The sequence below is a fragment of the Amphibalanus amphitrite genome, unplaced genomic scaffold (genome assembly GCF_019059575.1).
Source record: "Amphibalanus amphitrite isolate SeventyFive unplaced genomic scaffold, NRLGWU_Aamphi_draft 000860F_arrow, whole genome shotgun sequence".
NCBI classification, from domain to species: Eukaryota; Metazoa; Arthropoda; class Thecostraca; order Balanomorpha; family Balanidae; genus Amphibalanus; species Amphibalanus amphitrite.
The window spans coordinates 173,903-200,172 of NW_024882354.1; the positions used below are offsets into that span (position 1 = coordinate 173,903).

At 51.4% G+C, this 26,270-nt stretch overlaps 1 protein-coding gene across 2 annotated transcripts in view; it reads left to right on the forward strand.

Annotated features, from left to right (window-relative positions):
• The first annotated feature begins 546 nt into the window (after positions 1-546).
• The window catches only part of LOC122367266 (long-chain-fatty-acid--CoA ligase ACSBG2-like), a 31,825-nt gene continuing 6,101 nt past the window's right edge, over positions 547-26,270 (forward strand). The window contains exons 1-5 of one of the 2 annotated variants that reach the window (XM_043340220.1): positions 547-994; positions 4,465-4,502; positions 5,927-6,065; positions 14,360-14,557; positions 26,019-26,214. In XM_043340220.1, the coding sequence (XP_043196155.1) occupies positions 4,478-4,502; positions 5,927-6,065; positions 14,360-14,557; positions 26,019-26,214 (558 nt within the window). In that variant the 5' untranslated portion in view covers positions 547-994; positions 4,465-4,477. Of the gene's footprint in view, positions 995-4,464; positions 4,503-5,868; positions 6,066-14,359; positions 14,558-26,018; positions 26,215-26,270 lie in introns of both variants that reach the window. The other variant, XM_043340221.1, reaches the window with a different exon arrangement.

Consider the following 26,270-nt stretch of genomic DNA (forward strand, 5'->3'; position numbering starts at 1 on the left):
GTAAAACCAGAGAAATACAAACTTGGTGTGGGAACGTATTACAGAAAAACGCTTTCCGCAAAAACGTCAAATTGTGAGTTTTTGGCCTCTAGAGGCTAAACCGTTGACCTTGGGTCAAATCTAAGAGCATTGCTAAGAAAGAGCTCTGAAAGAGCTATCGAATGCGCTTTGCTGCGGCGCTGCAGCTCTTAATTGGTTTCCGACTTATGTGCCGATGTGAAAAGTTGTCAAAATCGGGAACGAAAATTCGTGATAATTTTACTTTTGGTGACCGTTAGTCCTCCAGTGACCTCAATGATGAACTGGACTAAAAATGACCTTTGCGATTCTGGAAGATCTCACCTATAGCCCGGTTTCCATGGGCACCTGTGATCCATATCAGTAAAAGTGGATTAGCTAATCCAGTATAGTAAGACACTGCATGAAAATGAAAATAAGGGATTAACTGACAATAAAACCTAATCCGCTTTGAATCTAAGCCTGAAAAGAAAGAGTTTGAGAAATATATGACCCGCCCCCCTCCCCCCACACACACACATCATAGCCAAGTTGGCTGAGAGGCCCACCCGTGCGCGGGTGAACGAATCATCCCAGTGCAGTGCATTAAGTTCCGCTGAGGCCACAGCTGAGAGGCGGCTCCCGGGGCGCCTCTCCGCACTCTCTTTCAGTGTTCGTGTCAGCCTGCGATCGTGACAGCCGGTGCAGCAGCGGCAGCACTAGCAGTGCCGTAGGCCACTGAGGACGCCGGTGCCCGCCGGCCGGCTATCCTGCCGTGTCAGCTGACCCGACTCTGTACCGAGACAGCGCCGCTGCCCAGCGCCCAGCCGCCGAGCCGCTCCATTCGCGTGGTGCGCGCGCGGAGAGAGCAGCTCGGCGGAGCGGGGAGAGCAGCTCGGCAGAGCGGGGAGCAGTTCGGCAGAGGAAGGAGAGCAGCTCGGAAGGAGAGGGGTTGAGCGGGTAGAGCGGAGCGGCTGAGCTGCACGGGACAGAGCAGGTGAGCTGAACAAATGGTTGTGGTGAGATTGGGAATGCTGGTGTAGTCTTCGAAGCTCGGCTGGTGGGAAACAGAGGGTTGTGTGGGGAAGTGAGGGTAGGGGAGATGTGCATGTGTCTGATAGGTACAGAGCCCACCGCTAAAGTAATGTAGGGTTTTACCAATCTCAACGGTCGGCTTTGACTGGCGATTGTTTAATACGGAGTGATCGAAAAGAAGATGTCAATAGCTAAAGTTGCAGCTGCAAGGGTGACGATACATATAAGCTACATTCAAAGTTTCATTGTAGTCTGGCTAATCGTTCCTAAGCTTCAGAAGCAGAACATACCATTACCCATGACTGAAACCCCACATTACTTCTGCTGTGGACTGTACCTGCATACCAAGCTAGGCACTGACCAGGACTCTGATTTTTTCCAATGTCTTACTACGCATACCTACTAGTCTAGTAGTAGTATTTTCCAATGTCTTACTAGTTACTACTACGTCTTACTACGACTACGCATAAGAGAGAATCCAGTATGAAGCGGTGGTCTGGTCGTAATCAATGAGAGGTTGGTGTTCTGCAAATGACGATAGGAAAAGACAAACTTGCTATACCTAAGCCACACGGCACACCTAAAGCATGGAGGTTGAGGACGAACCTCAATACATGTGCAACGTGCAATGTGCATTGTGTATGGCATAGGTAGGCAATGGTAATAGACCTAAACGACGCCATTTTCATCCGCATGGTCACAAGGTAAACTTCTCTAGATAAGACACAATCCGTTATACCTCGGTCAAAGCAAGTAGGCAAATAATTAGAACGCATTCAGCCTTACTCATATGGATCCTTTCTACATATTGAACACCAAACATTGCAACACCGCTCAGACAATCTGATAAGGCGGTGTCTGTCCGGCGCGTGACGCTGGGAGCTCCCTCTGAGACCGCAGCTGTTAGCATTCCCGTGACCCGCCCACCATACAGGCGACCTGCTGAAATAGGGCCCAATTCATCGATACTTCTGAGGCGCGGAGGGGGCAGAGAGACTCCGAGACACCATGCAGTTATGCAGTTATGCACCATGTTCAGCGTATCCAGTGGGCGGCGGGCGGGCGCGGTGTTGACATTAGCGGATATGCTTTTCATCTGTGATCTGGGTCTCATCACACTGCAGTGAAGCGGCTATGCAATACTTTTACATATATTTATTATTATTAGCACTAAACACAGTGTTACGCCGCGCTATGAGAGGATTATGAGGCTGAGAACTTAGATTGGCCACCAATGGCTGGCAAAAAAACAATGTTACTTAACGTTGATTTAGTCCTCTTGAGCGAATTTTGTCGGAACAACAAATGTGCCTCCCCCAAAAAGACCAACCCCAAAAGGCAGTGGAGCTGGTCATTTTTTTCTTTCTTTCTTTTTTTGCTAACTTTATTGTTTCTAGCTAAGGGTGCCAACAAAAATCAAAATTCCCAAAGATGTAGTTGATCGTTCAACGCATTTCAGCTTATCGTGAACTTGCATATGTACAAAGAATTACGAAAATCGTCCGGAATTTTCCCAATGTCCAATTGGGAAACCAATGTAGACACAATTTCGAAAATATAGACACATAAAGACAAACAACATTCATCATAGGTGTTGGATACGCCATCGGTACCTATATGACACTTTTGTATGACTTTGGTTATATGTGACGGTACGTTATTCGCTTATACAACGGTATATTATGGTATTTTGGTATATTGCGATATATTATTCACGAAATATTACGGCATGTTATGGTACTTTGTTATATTACGGTATATAAATGGTATTTAGTAGGTACTCTATGTTACGGTATTTTGGTAAATTACGGTATGTTACGGTATTTTGGTATACAGACGCATAAGCGGCGGAACGGGGAGGGCACCGGGGCACCGTGCCCCCTTTGATTTTGGCATTTTAACATTAGCCCTATGGGCGTTGCATGGAAAGAATGGGACCAAAAGTCGGCAGTGCCCCCCCCCCTTAATTGAAGGTGTTCCGCCGCTACTGTACAGACGGTATGTTACGGCATACTGGTATGTCTAGCAAAATATGCAACAGCTGGCGATACGTCGGCTTCCAACATGCAGCAATCCGTCTCCCGTTCATGTAAGAGGGACTAAATCTGCCGGTGCTGCTGCTACCACGCTGTCTCCTTGTGTCAAACTTAGTCTGCACATCCAGTGGCAGTGATACTGTCTCCATGTGACAGTGCCAGCGTTTCCATGTGACAGTCCACACCGTCTCCCTATGATGTAGATACAGACCCAATCTGTCAGCCCGGCCCGGTGACAGTCCCACCGGACATAATCTGCCCACTATCGGCGGAGAAGGAAATTCCGAATCATCCTCCGGCCCCACACACTATCGGCGGACACACACACCAAACCGTGTCAAGTGGGCCTCGTTATGTGGATCGGACGAGCTTCCTGAGAGCGCGACAACAGACAGACAGACACACAGACAGACGACATGATGTCTGCTCTATCAATGTCCTCGGTGCGTCCACTTGATACACCAGACACGAGGCCTTCAATGAAGACTAAGCAATCATAAGCACTCATTTCATTCATCCGGCATTCATATTTTTTTTTCTTTTTTATACCAGCAGTAGCTGTTAATACGACGCACACCTTTGCTTTGCTATTAAAAGGCATTCCCTAATTGGCAAATGGAAGGAATCATGAGTTTAGCCCATTTGTGGAAGCAAATGCGACTGAGTCTAAATGTAAGCATCAGATAGTTCAGATACTACAAACAGGGTCAAACAACGATGGAATGGTTACTTGTAGCGCTTTTTACACATACCGTAAACATTGACCATCCGTGGCTGTGCCCTGTTATACTCAAGTCTTTTTCTGGTAAGCGGGTTTGCTGGCACTCAAGATTTATATGTTTATCAAGCATAATGCCTTACATTTTTTACTCGTTAAGCCAGATACATAGCGTCCTAAAAGGGCGATTTGGTAGGTATGCGGGAAAATAGCATACAAGCTGAGTCAGGAAATAGCACCGCTTCATTCAAAACACCGACTCACAGTATCCTATCCCGTGCCCATCCAACCATACACGAAACCGCTCCCACATCCAACCACGCACAACGCTCAGCAGACGCAGATCAGTGACGGTTCATTACCTCCCCAGCTCCACAGCAAACCACAATAACAAACCCACGAAATCCCCACGACCGACCGACAGCAGTGCAGTGTGTGTGTGCCTGAGGTCGGCAGGCGGCCTGATCTTGCCCGCGGCGCGTCCCGCGCAGTCGGTCCTCTGAGGGATGGTCGCACGGTCAAACGACAGTGGGCGGGGCAGGGGTGGGTCTGTGTACGGTAGGGTATGTACCGAGGGGCCCGGCCGGAGAGACGTGCACGTGACGCGACTGGGACTGTGGCCGGCTCGGGAGACCTGTTTTTAATTTCCTTCTCTCTTTTTTTTTTTTTTGCTTTCAGATCAGGCGTAAAGATGACCGAAGTCAAATACAATAATGGTAAGTACAAATATGTTTACCAATTTCCCTTACATGTTCTTGCATTGCAGTGTTCCACAACTATGCGAATGCATGCACCCCTCCATGCCCTTGTTTTGACCCCAATTAAAAGGTCATCATCACGACAAAATTACACACTACTCCCGCTTGAGGCATCACGCAGCCCAGCTGCATCGGTGGAACTCACTCGCAGCCTGAGTCCGCGCACGGACCAGGATAGCATCAACATTCGCTGAGAGTCTGCCCACACCGCGGACACTCGGCTACGCAATACGGCTGTTTATTCCGAGCATGCCCTGCCGGGTGAGCAGTGCAGGCGGGACCACCAGATCGCCAGCTCGGCAAAAACTTATGACGTCACAGGGGTCACAGTGACGCACGGCGAACGGGCCACGCCGGGTCAGTTGAGAATATCCCTCAGCAGTCAGCATGCAGTTATGGAGCACGTGTATATGCAAAACACGAATGACTGCTGAATCGAACGGTTTTTGTTTAGCTCTTTCCAGTCCCTCGAAGGCAGATTTGCAAAATTATGAGTGCTCAGCAGAATTGCTCAGATACCAGTTAACCGAAGTGCAACTTATTGTGAAGGGACATATCGTTTTTAATCACAAAACACATCAGGGTTTTATTAGCAGCGCATGTGTCACCTCATACCAGCTCACGGACAGTGTGTACTAGGAGAAAACTTAGATAAACGTGCACGACCTTATCAGGTCGGCTAATGGGAAGTCCCCCCACCCCCCACCGGCCCCCTCCCCAACATCACCAGCACTGCACAGCCAGCACCATCAGTGCACCTCAGGTAGTGAGCGCGAGCACACGGGACGTCCATCTCGAACGGCTGACGGATGGACAGACAGGTAACGCAGGTAAACACTCGTGCTCGTGTCACTGCTCGCGACACGCTAGGCACGCTCATTGTTCCGGTTCCGAACTTCCGACCTCTCACATGCCTCATTCGGTAGCTGGCAAAATATAGGGAAGAACGTTTAACGTGTTTTTAGCCGGGCACAGACGGTTCATGTCAACTGAATCTGGCCTGTAGCGTCACTTCAGCGTCAGTGAGCACCGGCCATTTCGATGTAACATTTTTTGCTGCCGTAGCTTAGCAAAGAAAATTAAATCCATTAATTTCAAATATCATCATCGCCCGTATCCTATTAGTAGGCAAAATTAAAATAGTTTGGCAAAATCAGCTGTATACGTCAGTCTCAATACAATACCTATTCTGTCCTTAGCAGGTGCACTGGTCATCAAGAGAAACCCTTCACCATATGACACCTGACAGGAACTGACAAGAAGTTCATATAACACCGGTGTACATCACCGCACTGACTATGACATCATCCCCGCGCGCACACAGGTCCGGACCAGGTGATACCGACAGAGCTGCGTGTGACGTTACCCCCGCGCGCACACAGGTCCGGACCAGGTGATACCGACAGAGCTGCGGTACACACACGAGCTGCGCGGCGCCGTCAAAATCCGCGTGCCGGAGGACTACACGGCCAACAGCAAACCCATCAGCGTGCCCACACTGCTGAGGACCACGGCGGAACGGTGGGTGACCGGCGGCCGCCGATCCTACAGGAGCGGCTGGTAGAGCGGCTCCTGATCCTATCCTATCAACAGATGCTATATCATCAGCTGGTGAGGATGTTGTAACTTGTGATGGTCATTTATACGTCAAATGGCCATCTTATAGGTAACCTAAAAGGGGATCATTTGACGAATCTCCAAAGCTGGTCATATGTTTTTAAAGACTGGTATGTTGGTTGTAATTCGGTGATGCCTATTAGGTAAGGAGCATGAAATCGATGAGCAGACTTTAGGAAATTACGATACGATCACGTTTTATATCAACGCTTTATAGGAGGTCAGATTGTTAAGAATCCGTCCGTTCTTTGCGCCGGTATAAACAGAACAGAAATATAATTGACCTCAGTGCTGTATTGGGGTGCAACAGCTTCGTCACCAACAGGTTGAGAGGTAGTCACCGTATCATTTAACGACCAGGCACAGTAATGATAAGGCACAAATCAAGTACAGCTCATTGCTTTTTCTCGTACATCCAAGGAGGGGCTTACGGACAGCCCCTCTAAATTCGCCGTGAAACGTGCACAGTAACGACAGGCACGATTACATTATACTTGTATCAGGTAAAGGGTGCATTAATGATACATCGTGAACGGTATCAAAGACACACGTCTGATCTGTATCATATAATGCCCCGTCAGGATTTGGATACCAAAGAGGGTTAGGCGTTAATTTTGTCCGAGTGAGGCTCAGGAAAGGACCGCCAAGTCCGTTTCCTACACTCGGCGGCCACAAGCGCTACAGCCAGGAGAGCCGTGCAGTGCCACTCCAGAGGCTAGCGCGCATTGAGACCGACCCGGTCCAGACGAATGCTGAGACACGAGTGAGTACGAGAGACACGGACAGACTGGAGGTCACCGCGGGTCACGTGACATTCGAGCGACCGCCAATTACCGCACGCCAGGGCACCGCGCCGGCCGCGCGCCCGCAAACATACTGTGCCGCACGGCCCGCCGGCGCGCCGGCGGGCCGCGGCCGGGCGGCTACACACACGCGGGGAACAGTTGCGATATGAAAAATGAACGCGATAACATGGAACTTAACATAGCTCCCCACCAAAATGTGCGGAACAGGAGCACATTTTAAAAGGTATCACAGACGAAATAAAACACTACTTCTCGCGCACGACGCACTCGCATCTTTCGCGCACGCCACCGCCGAGTCTTAGAGGGCAGCTGCCCCCATCGTCAGCCAGATCGGGATGATGTCCGCCAGCCTGGCGTACCCGTCGGCGGACAAGTGGACGCCGTCCATGGCATACCACCGCGCGCAGTCGTCGATGCAGGAGTGGCGGCCGGCCCACTTCTTGGTGAGCTGCCGACCCAGAGGCACGAACTGTGCTTCGTCCGGGAGCCCGTGGAGCAGCCTACGCTCTAGATGAAAGGCGGAGGTCTGCTCCCATCTCGCTCCGTTGATCTCGCCGTCTAGGCGAGGGAGGGGTCCCAGAACCACCACTCCCTCGGCGACGTCCAGCAGGGCCCTGGTGACGTCCCTGGCGTACTCGGCCAGTGTGATTAGACCATCCTCAGTGAAGCTGGCCAGTCCGGTGTACTTATTATATATATCGTTGCCGGTCATCCACACAACTGCCGAGCCCGGCCGGCTTCCCCTCGCCGAGATCTCGCGCACCCATTCGCTGAGGCGATCCGGTAGGTCCCGATGAAGAGCGCTCCAGGAGTCTCCGCCCCTCGCCAGACTAAAGAACTCGTCCCTCCGGATGCGGCTCTCCAGCTGGCAATCTCGGGCGACAGAGTCCCCCAAGAGTAGATGGAGCTTCGGGAGCTGCGCCTCCAACCAGGCTGTCGCGCCAGGCTCCGAGATGTCCAGGACATTCATGGTCTGCGAAAAAGAGACATGGGTGAAAACGGAGCCACATATGGTTTTGGGGGTAAAATGGCTCGCGTGGGAAATGTCAATCTCTCCACGTCATGAGCGGACACGCTTAATGAGAGCCTGTGGGTGCATGGGAGCGGACAGGCTCGCCACTGCCACATCGAGGGTGGGGAAGGGGCATGTTCAGAGCAACTTAGGTTTTGTTTGCATTCAGTTTTTAAGTTCGTGAGTAATAAAGACTCTCACAGAGTGAGCACCAAAGTCGCCTCCAAGCGGGATGAGTCTAGAGCTCATCTGAGGTCACAGCCTCCAAGTGAAAGAGTCGACTTAAAGGTCTACGTGTCTTCGAGCCTCTGATCTCCACGTGAGCGGCTCGGACCTCTCCGTCAGGACCGGCGATCAGACCAGTCACGCGTGCAAAAGGCCAGCGCCCTCGGGGACCCTCATTCTGCACCAGAACTATGTCACCTATTGCTGGAATGCGCTTGGGTCGTCCTCGAGGTGAAACTGACCATGCCCGTAGGGCAGACACGTATTCGCTTGTCCAGCGCCTGATCAGGTGTTCACTAACTCTTCGCTGGTGTCGCCAAGCTCTCGTGACGTAGTCACATTGGCCAGTGGAGGGAGTCAAAACCCCCTTTATAGATGTGACTCCAAAGAGGAGATGCGCTGGTGTAAGGAGCTCATCATCGACAGTAGTCAAAGGTCGCATGTTGAGGTGGAACGCAAGTTCGTATAGGGTGGCCGCTAGCTCGTCGTGCGACAGGCTACAGAGATGGAGTGTAATTTTCAGACACTTTTTCGTAACACCGACCAGCCTTTCCCAGAAACCTCCCCACCAAGGGGCCGCTTCAGGGATGAATCGCCATGAGACTGATCGGGGTGTGTGGCTCAGTAAAGTATGAAATGTTTTTGCGTTGTCGCTGAACATAAGCGTTGGTGTTCCACGAAGGGCGAAGAAGCGCCTAAGCGCCAGTTTCACTTCTTCAGTTTGCTGTGATCTCACAAGCTCGAGATGGACTGCTCTGGATGTAGCACACGTGATGAGAAGCACCCAGACCTTCCTGCCAGCTTTGGTCACCAGAGGTCCAAAAAAGTCTAAGCCGACTTTGGCAAAAGCACGGCTGGGTTCGACTCTGAACGCTGGCAGTCCTCCATCAGCGGACCGGTAGCTTTGACCACGATATCTTCTGCAACGTCGACATGTGTTCACAACGCGGAGTACACTTCGTCTACGGATCAGATACTCCGCTGACAGAAGGGCCAATGTAGCACGCGTGCCCTGATGAAAGCACCTTTGGTGTGCCTCGTCTATCAGCAGAGTGGTAATGAAGGCGAACTCTGGAAGAATGGGCAGAGGAGGCTCGTTTGTTCGTGGTACCGCGCATAGTACCCCGTCGTCGTCGAGCCTGGGCCTCAGCTTCAGAATGGGAGAGTCCTTTGGCAGCATCGTTTCAGATCTCAGAGCGGTTAGCTCTGCTTCATATGCTCTGGCTTGTGCCTCCTTGATCCAAAATTGAAGAGCGTGACGACGCTCCTCCGAGGTGAGCGGTCCAGATTGTCTGCTGGACTTGTCCTGACGAGTGTTCATGGCAAAGCGAAAGATCCAGGCAGTCCTCGTCACAGCCTGTTTAAGCGAGGAGCAGCTAGTCAGGTCGAAGAGACGATCCTCTACTCGTTGGACCTTCAACGTGACTCTGGCTGGAGCAGCGCCAGAAGAGCCGCTCTCAGGCTTCTCCTCGACCTCACCCTCAGGAGAGAGTTCAAGTGGTTCGTCCAATTCAGGGGGACACACCGCTTCCCGCAAGAAGGAAGGTCCGCTCCACCATCGCTCACACGTTCTTGTTGCTTTGAGGGACAGCCCGCGAGTGCCGAGATCTGCGGGGTTCGCAGTGCCCCTCACGTGATGCCACTGATCTCGTTTCGTCAACTGCAGTATTGACGAGACTCTGTTTTGGACGAAAACCTTTCTAGGTTTTGTGTTTCGTATCCAGAAGAGGACATCTGTGGAGTCGGTCCAGAAGGTTACCGACGGATTCTGAAGCTTCAATGAATCCTTCACGAAGGCCATCAGGCGAGCTCCACACAAGGCAGCCATGAGCTCCAATCTTGGGATCGTCAAGTTCGGGTTCATGGGAGCTAGCCGGCTTTTGGCCATCACTAGACCCGACTCTCCTTCACAGACGGCGTAGATAGCGGCACAGTACGCGCGGTCGGATGCGTCGCAGAATACGTGGAAGCCTGCATTTGAACAATAGTCTTTGCTTGACAAAGGTCGCCGAGGAATGGTGACCCTGCTGCCCGAAGTGTCCTTCCACCATAGCTCGATGGCCGCCAGGATGGCCGTAGTGAGGGGGTCATTCCAATCTGCCTTTGGCATGTCTCTCCAGGTTCTTTGGAAGAGCACCTTCCCGCCGATCAGCCATGGTGTCAAGATTCCCAGAGGATCAAATGGCTTGGCCACCGCAGACAGCAGCTCTCTCTTGGTTGAAGGACATGGGAACTCAGGCACCACCACAGCCAATGTGTCTGACTCGGTGTTCCAGCTCATACCGAGAACTGGTGTCTCAGGTGCCTGGTCGCCAGTGATCCGTATTTTGTGGAGCGTCATACCAGCCTCAGCGAATATCTGCTTGGTTCTGAGCAGTTCCTTCTCGGCTTCGTTTCGATCTTTGAAGTGCAAGCAGATATCGTCCATGTAGCATCCGCGTCGGATCAGACGACAGAGGCTTTCGTCACTTCTGGTATACTTGCTCAAATGGACGTCCACGGTTCTCAGCAACATGAACGGAGAGCATGTCAGACCGAAGGGCACACGGGAGAACCTCATGCATGTTTCTGACCAGAAGAACTGCAGGTATCTCCGGTCCTCCCGGCTCACAACAACCTGGTGAAAGGCCGCCCGTACGTCAGCCTGACATCCGGTCTCTCCGCACCGGAAGTTCAGTACCACGGAGGACAACTTCCGGAGAAGGTTTTCTCCTGGCTCCAGATACTCATTGAGGCTTCGGCCCGATCCATCTTTTGCTGATCCATCGAAGACCACCCTGAGTTTCCCATTGCGAAAGACTCCATGATGAGGGAGGTAAAAGGCCTCACAGTCGGGCGACCAAGTCGACAGACTTCGGTCTCGCTCGACACTCGGCCCTGTCTTGCAGGAGGCCCCTCGTGAGTCCGTCACAGAGATCGTCGGAGGACTTGCCAGCTGAGGCGAAGCCCGAAGTTGGGACCCGGTTGAGTCGGAGAGTTCAACCACACCATCAGCCAGCATGCCTTTGATTTGTGCGTCGTACATGACGGCTTTCTCTTTGCTGAGGCGATCCGACATTCGAAGCGTTCGAGCCAGCGTAGGACCTCTGTTGGAGACGGGCCTATCCTCGGAGCGCCATACCAAACCCATCTCATAGCGCTGCTCAGCTTCGTTCCATGTAGGCTTGGGGTAGAGCCTGTGGTTTGAGTCTACCACCTCATGCTCACTGATCCCAATCGTGTCCAAGTCCCACATCGCTTCCACTTGGCGACAGTGGAACGTCTGATGACGTGGCTGATCGTGTGACAGGACTCCGCTCTGCTTCCCATGCAGAACATATCCGAAGACTGTCTCAACAGCTCGAAGTCCCTCGCCGAGGTCCACTTGCTCCCACAACACGACGTGATATATACTATCAACGCCGATTAGGAGATCGATCTCACCTCCCCCAAAGTCGTCCGCCATCTCCAATCGGGAGGGCATCTGGGGAGGTGGTGTGGCCGGAAGGGGTGAGCATAGACGATCTGTGCTCCACATGTCCAGGTGCACAGAGCTGCCGTCAAAACGGCTCTGAAGCTCGACTCGGACTTTGCGATATTGGCGTGCCTGTTCAGTTTTCTCCTGGAAGCCAATGCAGGAGAAGGTTCCCGAGCCGACAACAGGTAGCCCAAGTTCTTCTGCCAGAGCGCCACGGATATAGGAGGAGTCGGAGCCTCCGTCCAGCAAGACACGGGCCCGGCGCCGACCATTCGGGCCCACAGCCTCAACCAGAGCCGTCTGGAAGAAGCTTCGGATTCCGTCAGCTCTCTGGGCGTTGAAACGACGATGGCACTGTCGCTGGGCATCTACTTCTGCGGCACTCATACCCGCCTCTTGAGGGGGCTGTGCCGTCGAGAAGCTGGCCGCATCCGGCGACAGTTTGGACGTTGGGACCGCCGAGTGACCCCCTGACGAGGGTCCCGAATGGTGCAGCAGGACGTGATGGGGCCTGCTGCACTCCACACATGATCCCTCTTTGCAATCACGGGCTCGATGACCAGGACGGAGACAGCGGAAACATACCTTCGAGTTTCTCGCGAGTGACCATCTGCTCTGTACAGTCATGCCACGAAATGTCACACACTGGGCAAGCGAATGATGACCTTGTCCACACGCGCTACAAGCCGTCTTCCTTGGCCTTTGAGATGGCTGTGACCGCTCCCTCCGAGGCTCAAGCCGTGCCGTCATAATGCTGGTGACAGACGGCGCCGAAGGCGGTGCTTCTGCGTTTGCGACAGACGCAGAAACTCCCTTGGCTGCCTCGCGGATCCGTAACTCTCGATTGAGAAATTTAAGGAAAACGTCAAAGTCCGCGCTCTCCAGCCGAGCCCATTCCAGCCGCCAGTCTTCCGGAATTTTGTCTTTCACGACTGGTAGGAGGAGGCTCGAGAAGCTCTCGGCGGGCACACCGAGGGTGTTTAGAGCGCGCGTGTGAGAAGACAGGTGATCAACCAAGGTTCGCATGCCTCGTAGGTCATTGTGGCGGACAGAGGGCATGCTCAAGAGCTCGCGCATCAGAAGCTCTCGCCGCACCTCGCTGTGGTCAAAGCGCTCTTTGAGGACTGCTACGGCTTCAGCGTAGCCTTCACCCGACACCGGAATCCCTTGGATTGTGCGCAGCGCCGCGCCGGCCAAGTGCGACTTTAGAACGACAAACCTTTGCACGTCAGCGTAGACTGGGTTGTCGTGAACGGAAATTGTGAAGAGTTCCCAAAACTCGGACCATTTCATCACGTCGCCATGATAAATGGGAATCTTGACTGCGACTGATGCTTTGAGGTCTGCATTTCCTGTCGGGTTTTGGGAGTCGACCCTTTGAACAGTGTCACCAGCTTTCTCAAGCCGGGTGAGTAGCCTGGAGCCGAGGAACATCTCATCCTCCATGTTTTGGCTGTGACTGGAATCGTCAGGCTGACCAAGCTTGTCGAGCTGGTCCTGGACCTGCTGAAGCTCGTGCTGCAGCTTCTCCAAGTGATGGAGCTTGAGAGCCAGCTGATCCACATCAAGTGCCTTTTGATCCCCCTCCCGGCATGACCTGAGGTCGTTACACTGTTTGGTTGCCTTTGAACGAAGCCTCGTTCTTGTGCTCAATAAATCATCCATGTTGAACTAAACGGATTTTAACAAGAGGGGTAAAAGTGGACTGTATCAAACAAGAGTATCAACGTCTGTCCGATTAACAAGGTACAAATTTTGAAACCGAAAAGACGATCCGGCCCCGGTGGACTATGTTAAGAATCCGTCCGTTCTTTGCGCCGGTATAAACAGAACAGAAATATAATTGACCTCAGTGCTGTATTGGGGTGCAACAGCTTCGTCACCAACAGGTTGAGAGGTAGTCACCGTATCATTTAACGACCAGGCACAGTAATGATAAGGCACAAATCAAGTACAGCTCATTGCTTTTTCTCGTACATCCAAGGAGGGGCTTACGGACAGCCCCTCTAAATTCGCCGTGAAACGTGCACAGTAACGACAGGCACGATTACATTATACTTGTATCAGGTAAAGGGTGCATTAATGATACATCGTGAACGGTATCAAAGACACACGTCTGATCTGTATCATATAATGCCCCGTCAGGATTTGGATACCAAAGAGGGTTAGGCGTTAATTTTGTCCGAGTGAGGCTCAGGAAAGGACCGCCAAGTCCGTTTCCTACACTCGGCGGCCACAAGCGCTACAGCCAGGAGAGCCGTGCAGTGCCACTCCAGAGGCTAGCGCGCATTGAGACCGACCCGGTCCAGACGAATGCTGAGACACGAGTGAGTACGAGAGACACGGACAGACTGGAGGTCACCGCGGGTCACGTGACATTCGAGCGACCGCCAATTACCGCACGCCAGGGCACCGCGCCGGCCGCGCGCCCGCAAACATACTGTGCCGCACGGCCCGCCGGCGCGCCGGCGGGCCGCGGCCGGGCGGCTACACACACGCGGGGAACAGTTGCGATATGAAAAATGAACGCGATAACATGGAACTTAACACAGATTGCAACTGGAGTTAAACACTAAGCATTGTGCCTTGTAATTCGTAAGTAAATAATATCTGATAAAGCCTCATGTAAAGTTGTGTTACTACGTCAGCTTTATGTAAAATTATCGTCAATGGTAAAAACCCGTCTCCGCCGCTGCAGATGGCCAGAGCGGAGCGCTATGAACGTGAAGCGGAACGGCGTGTGGCAGAGCACCTCGTTCGCCGAGTACCACCAGCAGGTGCGCACCGCCGCCAAGGCCTTCATCCAGCTCGGACTGCAGCCCTTCGACGGCGTGGCCATCATGGGCTTCAACGCGCCCGAGTACTTCGTCGCCAACATGGCCACCATCATGGCTGGGTAGGTATTAGTAAAGTTATTTTGGGTAGCTAGTGATTTGATGCGACATGCATGAGTGGGTGAGTGGGTAGGTTGCTTTGGTACAAGGGTAATACGTTTGGTGAATCGCTCGGCAATAGGAGTTGTGTTAGTTAAAGCCTAGTCGGTTCCATTTCCAAGAGGTGATCACAAAGCGTGTATTAATTGATTTTCCCAAGATTCCATTCATGATCTGTGGCGATTTAAACTGTGATATGTTGAAGGAGGAGAGTTTTCGTGCGCGTGTACACCTCAGTGACTTTTTATCGAATTATTCTCTTGAGCAGCTTGTAACCGTTCCAACGTACACTTCCGGCTCGTTGCTAGACGTCTGTATGGTTAAAAATAGAGAGCTTGTGCGTGATTGCTCTGCATCCTTTTGCCACTTCAGCCCACACAAACTCCTTCGTGTGTCTATTAACGTTCCGAAACAACGCAAAAATCCTACAGTTGTTCAATCCCGCTCGATCAACCGCATAGATGTCGATGCCCTGAACTCTGACCTGATGTTTGCCGATTGGGAGGGCGTGTTTAGTGCCACGAACGTAAGTGACCAGTGGGATGCTTTCCTGGCCGAATTTCTGCCGATTTTTGACGATCACGCACCTATAAAGAATATTACCATCCGTAATCCTACAGCACCACCAGTTACCCCCGCCACACTTAAAATCATGGATCAACGTCGTACCGCGTTACAGCAGTTCGGTAGAAAGTCGGAGGTTTACAAAGACTTAAACCGAACTGTCCGGGCCGCAGTGCGACGAGACCGACGCGGCGAACTTCACAGAGAGATTAGTGGGCGGGGTCCCAACAAGGTGTGGAAAAGTATTAGGTCGGTTGTGGCTGGTAAGAAAGACGGACCTAGTGTTCAACCTGATGTATCGGCTGACGTTTTAAATTCTTTTTTCGTTTCTGTGGGTCCCCGCGTCGCTACAGAGATCCGTGACCAAAATCCAGTTGTTGAGCAAATTGGCCGTTTGCCGCGTGTTGTAACCGGTAGATTTAAGCCCAGACCTATCTCTCTCGGTGAACTCGGTCACACCGTTTTCAATATGCGCAATTCTGCCGCCTGTGCGTCTGATGGCGTCTGCATTCGCATGCTGAAAACTGCTTTCCCATCTATCGGTGACGTTATCCTTCACATCATTAACACTTGCATCTCAAGGTCCGATATCCCCTTTCATTGGAAACACTCTATAGTTCACCCCATCTTCAAGTCTGGAAACCCATCTGATCCCACTAATTTTCGACCTATCTCCTTAGTACCTGTCATTATGAAGGTGGTCGAGCGAGTCATTCACAAACAGCTCTATCACTATCTCTCCCAAAACCATCTTGTGGCCAATACCCAGCACGGTTTCCGACCCCGGCACTTAACTGAGACAGCACTTCTGTCCGTCAGTGACCAAATCCTGGCCGCCACCGATAGGGGGGATGTCTCTATGCTATGCATTATTGATTTAAGCAAATGTTTTGATGTCATCAACCATGAGTTATTACTCGCTAAATTGGCAATGCACGGCATAGAGACATCCTGGTTCGCCGCTTATCTCCAGGGTCACACACAGAGTGTGTCATTGCAGGACGAGTCCGGTCGCCGGGTATTATCACAACCTCTCCCCAACTCTATGGGCGTCTTTCAAGGCTCGGCACTCGGTCCCTTACTCTTCACGGTATTTTCCAATGATCTATCACTTTATTCTGAGGATGCAGCAGTCTTCCAGTACGCTGATGACACTCAATTGTTGGTGAGTGGCCCTTTAAACGACCTTAGGGGACTCATCTCGCGCTTGGAAGCGTCACTGGCGTCTCTCGACCATTGGTTCAGTGCAAATGCTCTTAAAGTAAACACTGCTAAAACTCAGCTCATGGTTTTCGGCAGTCGGCAAAATTTGAGAAGCATACCCGCTTTCGCCGTTTCTTTTCGCGACACCAAACTAGTGCCATGCAAGCAGGTGGGCAACCTGGGCGTTATCTTCGACGGCACCCTGTCCTGGGACGCGCATGTGTCCGAGCTCAGTCGCCGATGCACGGGTCTCCTAATTGGCCTCTCCCATGTCCGCCACTATCTCCCCGACGGTGTCACCAAGACACTAGTGGTGGCTCTCGTCATGTCACAGATCCAGTACTGTCTCTCCGTATTTGGTAATGGTAGCCAAAAGAACTTCGATCGCATTCAGAAAATTCTTAACTTTGCCGCTAGAGTCATTTTCGGTCGCCGTAAATTTGATCATGTCTCCCATCTCCGGGACCAACTCGGCTGGATGGCACCTAAAACAATGGCTGAATACCATACCCTTATCACGGCGCACAAGGCCATCCAGAGAGGTGAACCCGAGGAGATCGCGACCCTATTTTCCAAAAATTCCCAAACACGAGCAAGGTCTACTCGCCAAGACCACCTTTTCCACTTACCGCGACCCCGACTAGAGACCGGAAAACGTAGATTCGCCTACCTTGCCGCGGCGCTCCTAAATACTCTCCCCCTCGAGCTAACGCAGTTGCCTCCAGCCAGATTTGCCCGTGCTGTAAAAAGGGGCTTAAGCCTAGCCAGAGTAGCCATAGTAGTTAGCCTCATGACTCTTGGACTATGAAAGGCAAACGAGTCTGTGTGTACATAGTTATGAACGCGGCTTCGTGCGGGTTACACCAAGTATGTGCGTGTTCGGCGTTCGCGTTGTGGATTTCGTATCCGTAAGTGTGTGCGTTTTCTTGTGTAGGTACCTATTTCTCGTGTTATCTTCAACCAGCTCGGACTCGGAGTGTAATCGCCACGCCGATTGTGGATTGCTCTTGATCGTCAATACATACATACATACATACATACATACAAAGCACGTCGGTCGCAGAAGCTAACTCATGCTGCTTGCAGCGAAAATGGAGTGGTTGTTACGAGACACGCTATACTACGATAAAATTATAATTTACCATTTTTAATGAATACGTATTAATTTCATGATTTCTTAATAAAGCAACAAAATGCTGGACATCGCATTCGCATATGCCTATTGCCTACCAAAAAACATCTCATTTTACCCATACGGCCACCAGCTCATAAGACTGACGAGTCAGACATGAGCGATCATATTCCCCACGGGTGCTGTCGGTGGCCGTGAATCCCCACTTCAGTCCGTCTCAGACCGGTGCACGGAGACCGATAACCGCCAGTCGAGGAGGAGTTCCCGCCGCTCGAGACGCGCCCCACTCACCCCCGAGGCACCTTTTGACCTCCACAGATAGTAATCGGTCATCGATAGTCAATCGTCATCGTGGCTCTGCGAGTATTACCGAGATTACACTGAAGCCTTTTCACGAGTTATCGTGGTCAATAGTTATCGAGTTCAAGCGTTTCACGAGTGACCTTGACGCGTGTAAACGGGAAAGCCGAAGTGTGTGGATCAGTTTTCAAGTGGCTGCCAGCCTCACTGAGGTCACGCACCCACCACACACGCGAGTTTCAAACGCTTCCGATCAACACTAGAATTTGTGTAAATTCAGAATCTCGCAACGAGGTGATATGGTGGAGAGTCGTTTAAATAATTCGAAATATCCCCACTGAGGTCGCCACTCGCCCTCCTGAAAGCTAGAAAGGAGCGACCCATATTCTTCGAGAGCCAATATTAACCTTATCTAGACATTGTTCGGACATACTCTCGTAAATCAGATAAAGGCCACGCTCTCTCTCTTCTACAGGGCAAGTCACGCTAAATGTCGGAAAACTCGGGCCAAAGGTCAAAAGTCGACACTGGCGCAAAAGTCTTCGCATATGATGTTAGATTACGCTGAGCGTTTTTGTTACGAGGTAAAACAATTAATGACCGGGCCTACTTCACTATATCTTCAAAGTTAAAGGTAGTGTGCCACCTTTGAAAGATTTCCCATTTTATTTTTCCTAGGATAAGAAGCTTCTGTTTTTACCTAATATCGCAAAAAAAAAATCAAAAATGGGCCTGGAATAGTGCCTTTTTCGCCTAAAAGTTTATCGGTTTTTCGATATGTATAACAACTGTAGTGGGCTGACCTGCAAACAGGCGTCGGCAACAATCGCGAATGCGGCGCACATGTGACAATAAGCGAAGGTCATTATAGAGTTACGACGTACGGGAATGAGTTATCAGCTGTCTAATCGTAGACAACACAATGTCGAGCCTTAAACTGTAAGCCTGTATTGGTATTGTTTCTTTTATTTGGCTGTCGAACATTATTCATGGTTTGAAATATGATTTTATGTAAAATAATTGATATGAAAAAGCCGTCTCTTAAGTTATGACCCCATTTCACCACACGCAAGTCGCAGAAATGACAATGATCAGCTGACGCATTTTTCTTGGCCGAAGTCAGAGCGCGCGGCCCGACGCACCACCACCGCACCACAAAGTATGAGCAGAAGCCGCGCCCAAAGCCAGGGCCCCGGTAACGTGAGGTAGCCGAGTCGGGGCAGCGTGCGCTGACCCAAGCCGGGGCCGCAGCTTTGGGCGCGGTCTACCGCATCCCCGCGGGCAGCCCCGGGCTATCACATGACACCGGGAGGACGCGCGGCCCCGGCTTGGGTCAGCGCACGCTGCCTCGACTCGGCTATACCTCACGTTAACGGGGCCCTGGCTTTGGGCGCGGTCTACCGCACCACCTAACAGGCGTGTTCGAAACCGCAGGAGATGATGATGAACGGGTTTATCGAAACTTGATTGGATGAGCATATCGGTAATAGCGATTTCAGTGTGTGCATTTAATGTTCGTAGTGGTGTGAAATGTGGTTGGGGTACGACCGACAACCCGTCGGGGCGAATTTCGCACTGGGGTACTCAAAATTTGAAGAATTTAAGACGTTTCCATGAGTTTTGAAGGTATGGATAAGTTCTAAAAATCCGGTTCTCCTTATCTGGGCCATTAACTCCATACGGTCCAGAAAAGCTGGCACACTACCTTTAAACCTCTCCAGCTACCTTTCATAGTTGTGGTCTCAGCAACACTCACCGGTAATGAAAGGATAAATGCATGCACTCAAATTGGATTTGTATATTCCTTAAAACGAAATTCAATTTCTAACCACACAGTCATTCATGAAAAGAAGAAAAACGGATATGTGTAAGTTTACTATTGTAGTACTACAATCCCACAGAGGCTGGATAGCAAAGTGGACAAATGGAGCGTAGCTTATCGTACTGCATGATCCAATGTGTCCCCATGCAGGGGCGTCGCCGACGGGGGGGTCGGGGGGGTCGCGACCCCCCCCCACTCGTCAGAACCGGGGGGGTCGACCCCCCCACTTTTGGCGATGCTGAGTATGCTTTTTTTAGCTAAGGGAAGTTGGCGTCAGCAACATCAACAAATACAACGTCAGATTCAGAATCGTTTCAAGAGCTCCCTAGTCCCTATTGCTTATAGGTCAATAAGCTGTGGGCTAGAACATCAGCATGACAATATGATTTTAGTCCCTATTTATCCCTCAAATGAGCGAGCGCGTCAAAACTGACCCAAGCGTTCGTCTGATTGTCAAAATAATGGTTGCAGTCGATTCGTCGGATGACGTATCAGTAACTACGAGGTACCTGGCTAGCCTCAGCCCTGCTACCCTCGGACCTGCCTGCATAGGGGAAATGGGGTCAGATGGTGGATCCCTCTGGGGCTTTCCTAATAAGACGCGCGAAAAGGAGTATATTGCAACGAAACTTTCAGTGACCTCGAGTTAATGAATTTTACACCTATTCTAAAAAAATGGCTCTGATTCGAATATGGATAACCTTGGTTAACTTCTTTGAGTTTTATTTGCTTCCACTTACAAGTGTGGTTTTTGGGGCTGATTTCGAGTTCAGCGCCCGTTTGAAGTACAGGGTCTTTCATAATGAATGTTATTTTTAAAACGCGAAGTTGAAGGTGTTTGTAAATAATTAAATTATAAATTTTGTATTTACCTTATTGCAAATTTCTTGGAAATTCTGTTGATGTAATTAAAACTGCCACACTTCACCAAACTTCCCTTTTGTGCGGACATGAAAATATGCATCCCCCTATAACACGGGTCAGCTCTTTTTTTTCACGTAGACGTTTTGGGTGGTCGTGGGAAACGGCTCACTGAAGCGCACGGCTGTCCACCGTAAGATTCGGGGACACTTTTAAAAGAAGCACAATGTCCGCTCTAAAATGATCACAGGCTTGTGAACAGATTCCAGAATGTCACGACTCACGGTTGATTGCAAGGAACAAAACGCACGAAAGGTCATGTTTTGGGCTGCCGTGGTCGACGGGCGTGTCTTCGTCCACTGCTTCGCTTCTGGCTCATCAGTGACCGGGCCAGCTTATCTGAGGCTGCTCAGTGCTCAAGGAAGAATTCTGGCCTCATGTGCCTGGCGGGGTTCAAAGACAAGGCCGCTGGTTTCAGCAGGACGGCGCTGAAGTGACAACGGCGGCTGGGCGCCAGTGGTTGGATCAGCAAGGGCGCACACAAGGGGGGGGGCACACGGGCCCGTGCCCCCCCCCCCCCATTCGAGTTGGGGGGCCCAACTCGAAGGAAGGGGCCCATTTGAGGCGGCCGAAGGCCGCCTCAAATGGGCCTCTAACTAATCCTTAGACCACCGAAGACCGTGTACAACGGGCCCTCAAATGGCCTTAAAGGGCCCTCAGATGGCCTCGAAGGGCCCTCAGTTAGCGTCATAGGGCCCTCATCTGGTGTCAAAGGGCCCTCAGATGGCCTTAAAGAGCCCTCAGATGACCTCAAAGGACTCTCAGATGGCCTTAAAGGGCCCTCAGATAGCCTCAAAGGGCCCTCAGCTAACGTCAAACGGACGTCAGAAGGCCTTAAAGGGTGTCAAAGGTCCCTGAGCTGGCGTCAGAGGGCCATGCCCTTGCGTCAAATGGCTCTCCGATGGCTCTAAAGGGTCCTTAGCTGGTGACAGAGGGCCCCCAGCTGGTGCCAGATGGCCCCCAGCTGGCGCCAAATGGCCATCAGAAGGCCTCAAACGGTCCTCAGTTGGCGTCAAGCGGCCCTCAAAAAGCCTCAAGGGGCCCTTAGAAGACCTCAAGGGACCCTCAGAAGGCCTTAAAGAGCGTCAAAGGGCCTTGAGCTAGCGTCAGAGCCCCCCCCCCCCCCCCCCAGCTAATGTCAGAGGGCCCTGAGCTAGCGTCAAACTTAAAGTGCCCTTAGCTGGTGTAAGAGGGCCCCAGTTGGTGTCAGAGGGTCATCCATTGGCGTCTAATGGCCATCAGAAGGCCCAAAAACGATCCTAAGCTGGCGTCCAACGGTCCTCAGCTGACGTCAAGAGACCCTCAAAAGGCCTCAAAGGCCCCTCGACTGCTCAAAGGGCCCTTAGAAGGCCTCAATGGGTTCGCGCTGGCCGCACTTCAACTCGGAAGGACACCACAGGTCTTGTGGGGGGACGTTATTGGCTCCTATGTAGCCACAATTATCTTCATAAAGGCCCAATGCCGGTTTCTGAGAGACCTCGCCGGCCGCTCAGGGCCCTAAGTAGTAACGGCCAACGAGGGATTGGCTGCTATGGCTCCACATCCGTCTGTGATAGACACACGGTCCACACCAGTGTTTCTAAAGGCACCCACAACGGCAACTGCGAGGCCCCTCGCCCCACCTCCAAGGGACCCCCACCAGCGCATCTTAAGGGCCTACATCGGCGGCTCTGAGAGTCCCCACACCGACGCCTCTGAGGGCCACGTACCAGTGACTCTGAGGGCCTCTTACCAGCCTCCGAGTGTCCTTGCCAGCCTATGACGGGCCACTTTCCACTTGCAGGCCATTTTGCAGGGCCACACACATGCCAATGATGGCTCCACCAGTGTCTCTAAGCCCTAAGACCCCGCAACGGCGCCTGTGAGGACCCAACACCAGCGCATCTGACGGCCTTTCACTGGCACCTCTGAACGCGCCACACACCGGTGACTCTGAGGAGCTCGCTCGCTTCGCTCGCTCGTAAAATACCATGTAAATTAGGCATTAGTGTACATTAGGCACACTCCTCGGGCATAAATGATACTTTCGCTTGCCAATTTTCCACATTTTCTCATGCAAAGACCGTTTTAAAGAGACCCGTCTGCCAGTGAGACTGAACCCACCGTGCCTCCCTCCTCCCATCGAAAGGTCCTGGGTACATCCTTGCCTGAGCTGACCCCGGGCGCCCGGGTGACTCGCGGGCCCGGGGTCAGGTGACCAGCAGGTGACCCCCTCTTGGGCGAAATTCTGGGTACGTGTCCGACATGCATCGTACATAGTCCTGTTGATTTGATTCATTGATTGATTCATTGATGAATCATTGACTGATTCATTAAATATAAGTTATAAGCTGGATCTCTAGTCTGTGATCCCGCATCGTATCAGATATAACGACATTTCATGTCGATGTGCCTAAAAAAATATGCGAATATACGTGAAAAAGGAGTGCTGCTCCCGCTCCTACACATCCGGGCCAAACAGTGACCGGCCCCTGCTTCTAGCCACCCGGGGCCGGTCGGCCGGCCGGCAGTCAGTCGCTGCCCGGGGCTGATTTCTGAGGGACCTGCAAAAATGTTTATTAATGAAATGTTTTACGCAATGAATTAGATGATTAGGTATATGTACCGGCTCTGAGTCGCATTTGAGAAAAAACAGCCTAGCGTAAAAATATATGTTTTGAAAATTAAGCTGGTACCGAAATAATTGTTTTACATGCATTGACAAACCAATTGCTCAAGCTTCAAACCAACCGAAATATAGCCCCGTGGGCCGTATTTTTTTGGGGGGGGGCCCTCCGGCATGGGGGGCCCAGTTCGAAGGTCGTGCCCCCCCCCATTCAAAAATCCTGTGTGCGCGCCTGGTTGGATGGCAACTTTGACAGACGAGTGATCAGCCGTCTCACTGAGCGGCCATGGCCAGCTTGGAGCCCTGATCTCTCGCCGATGTACTTCTGATTTTGGACAGTCGTCTTGGAGGCCCCAAGCAGAGACCCTTCCAGTGACCCTCATAGAGCTACAGGTCACAGTGGAGAGATCTGCTGCAATGCTGTGCGCGGAGGATGTGAAGCGCGTGGTGCACCATTTACGTCCGCGGGCCGAAATCTGTGTCCCAAAGCGAGGCGACACAGTTAAAAATCGATGAAGGGTACCTAAATGCGAGTCATGTGTACATACTTTCCCATGATTTGTTATTTCATTCGGGTATTGACAATAACTTTGTGATGTATATCACCTGAGCTATGGCTATTTCAAAAATAACATTCATTATGAAAGACCCTGTAGTTTTGATAAATGATGGTTATGTAACATGTTACGAAGCTATCGTTGGTGGTTGTCAGTCACCCACTCTAGATGGCCGGCAGGAAGCCTGCTGGTCGACCTGAGCTGACCCGACCCTCCACTTGACCCCCTCGTACAGGAGATTCTTCTCCGTTTGACGGCTCTCGACCGAGAGGGTACCTCAGTGACTTTTTGCTGGATTCCTAGCCATGTTGGTATAGCTGGCAATGAGCGGGCGGACCGTGCTGCGAACCATGCGGCGCGGCAGCCCTGCTCCCGCCGGTTCCCTCTACCGGCCAGGGACTTTTTCCCTGCGGTGAGCTCATTCTTCCGCGGAAAGTGGCAAGAGGATTGGAGCAAATGTCAGACAAACAAGCTGCTACGCATCAAACCGGGTTTGGCAACCTGGTTGTCTGCGTCGCGCAAGTCGCGTCGAGAGGAGGTTATCCTCTGTCGGCTTCGCACAGGGCACACTTTCGGTACCCATGGACACCTTATTGGCGTCGGCACAAGACCTGTTTGTGCGAGATGTGGCGACAGACTTTCCGTCCGACACGTTTTTCTGGAGTGTCCGAGACTGGAAGCTGAGCGGCTGAAGTTTCTGGGCCTGCGCGGAGCCCAGCTTTCTTTGAGAGCAGTCTTAGGTGACGAGTCCTCTTTGCTAGACTCTTCTCGTCTCTTTTCGTTTATTGCGGCCTCCGGCCTTCAGGTGATTTTTAACGCCCGACACTGAGGAAGTCAAATAAGAAATGGGCGCGATATAGCCTCGCAGCTGGTGCGCCCTGTCACTCCAAATCATCATCATCATCATCGACCCGATCTACCCAAAATGCATGGAGTCATCATTTTTGTTCAAGACTAACATCGAACTCGTACTCGGGACCCCGATAACAGCTACGGCTCACTAAGTTCTAGCAGGCGGCCAGATTTTTCCTACTTTTGGGCGTTGACCTAAGATGACCCGGCCAAGACCTTGAAATTGGGCATCATCGGCTTTCTCTCATCACGGGCAGCATTTTCGCTCTTCCGCGAAACTCTACCTCGATCAGGGCCGGGGCCGAACGCATGCCAGCCATATGCGTTACGTTGGTAAACGTTTTACCTTAGCGACCCGCAAAATACGAATAAGAGCTACAGCAACACAGAAAGCGTATTCGATAGCTTTTAAAGCTCTTTCGCCAACTTCGCCTCAGATATGACTTCGGGTCTATGGCTTGTGTACCATAGAGTCCAAACAGCTAAACGGACGGATTTTGCCGAAACATTTGTTCTGTAACAACCTATGATTCAGTGAATGTGTATGATATTCATGTTAGCACCATCGTTTTTGTTTCGTCGAAACACGTCGCAATTCGCATGGCTTACAATTTGAACTTAAAAACTTGAATAGAAAACTTGACATCAGGTAAAGGTCATGACCTGACCGGAAAAGAACCTGCTGCAGCATATGGATCGATCTGTGTTACTGAGCTGAACACACGCACGCCAGGTGCTGTCATCGCTCTACAACGTCTCCATCAAAAGTTGTTGTCGAAAATGTGTTAGAGAGTCGAGACCTTTGATGACCTAATGACTGACTATTTCAGTCACCACTGGTCATTAGCTGCACCTTATCTCTAAAATGAACAAGGTGCCATGGCTACAAAAGTATCTAGCGTTTTTAGCATATTCTTTCAAAGCAGAGGACATCGTGCTTTTTCCCATATCTTATCATGATTGGTGAGGTCACACACCTATTTGACCTGACTTCGCTTTTCAGATGTAAAATCCCAGATTCATGAACTGTTGGCACTTATAATCCCATTCATTACACCAAATTTCAGACTTATAGGAGTCAGGAGATAATCTATAGGAATGACAAGATTGCAGTTTTAAGAGGTATTAAAACTGAACTTGACATGACATTGTGACCTGACCTCAGGTGACCTCTGCTTGATTTTTATGCACGATGCAAAATTGATGTACATTAAGATATACCGCTACTTTCGCGGCGCTGCGCGCCGAGGTTTTTCTCCGAGTCCGGGCACACGAAAAAACCGGAAGTGTGGCCAAAAACACCCCTACCCATCAAGACGAAGACCGGAAACCCGACCCCCCCACTAAAAAATCCGTGGCGACGCCCCTGTGACCCCATGGGTACTCGGGGCACGCCGACTGCAGGTCAATTCGAATTTATATATGACTCGGTCGAGTGAGATTTGGTAACGATACACTTCTTTCCCAGCGGCGTGTCGACGGGCATGTACACGACCTCGTCTCCGGCCACGTGCCAGTTCTACCTGACCAACACAGACATCTCAGTGGTGGTGGTGGAGAACGACAAGTACCTGCAGCGCATCCTCGAGGTCAAGGACAACTGCCCAAAGCTGAAGACCATTGTCCAGTACCTGGGGAAGCCCACCGTCGGCAGCGTCCTCTCGGTGAGACAGACGTCACTCATATTTTTTGTTTTAAGGAGCCATAGCGCCGATAATTG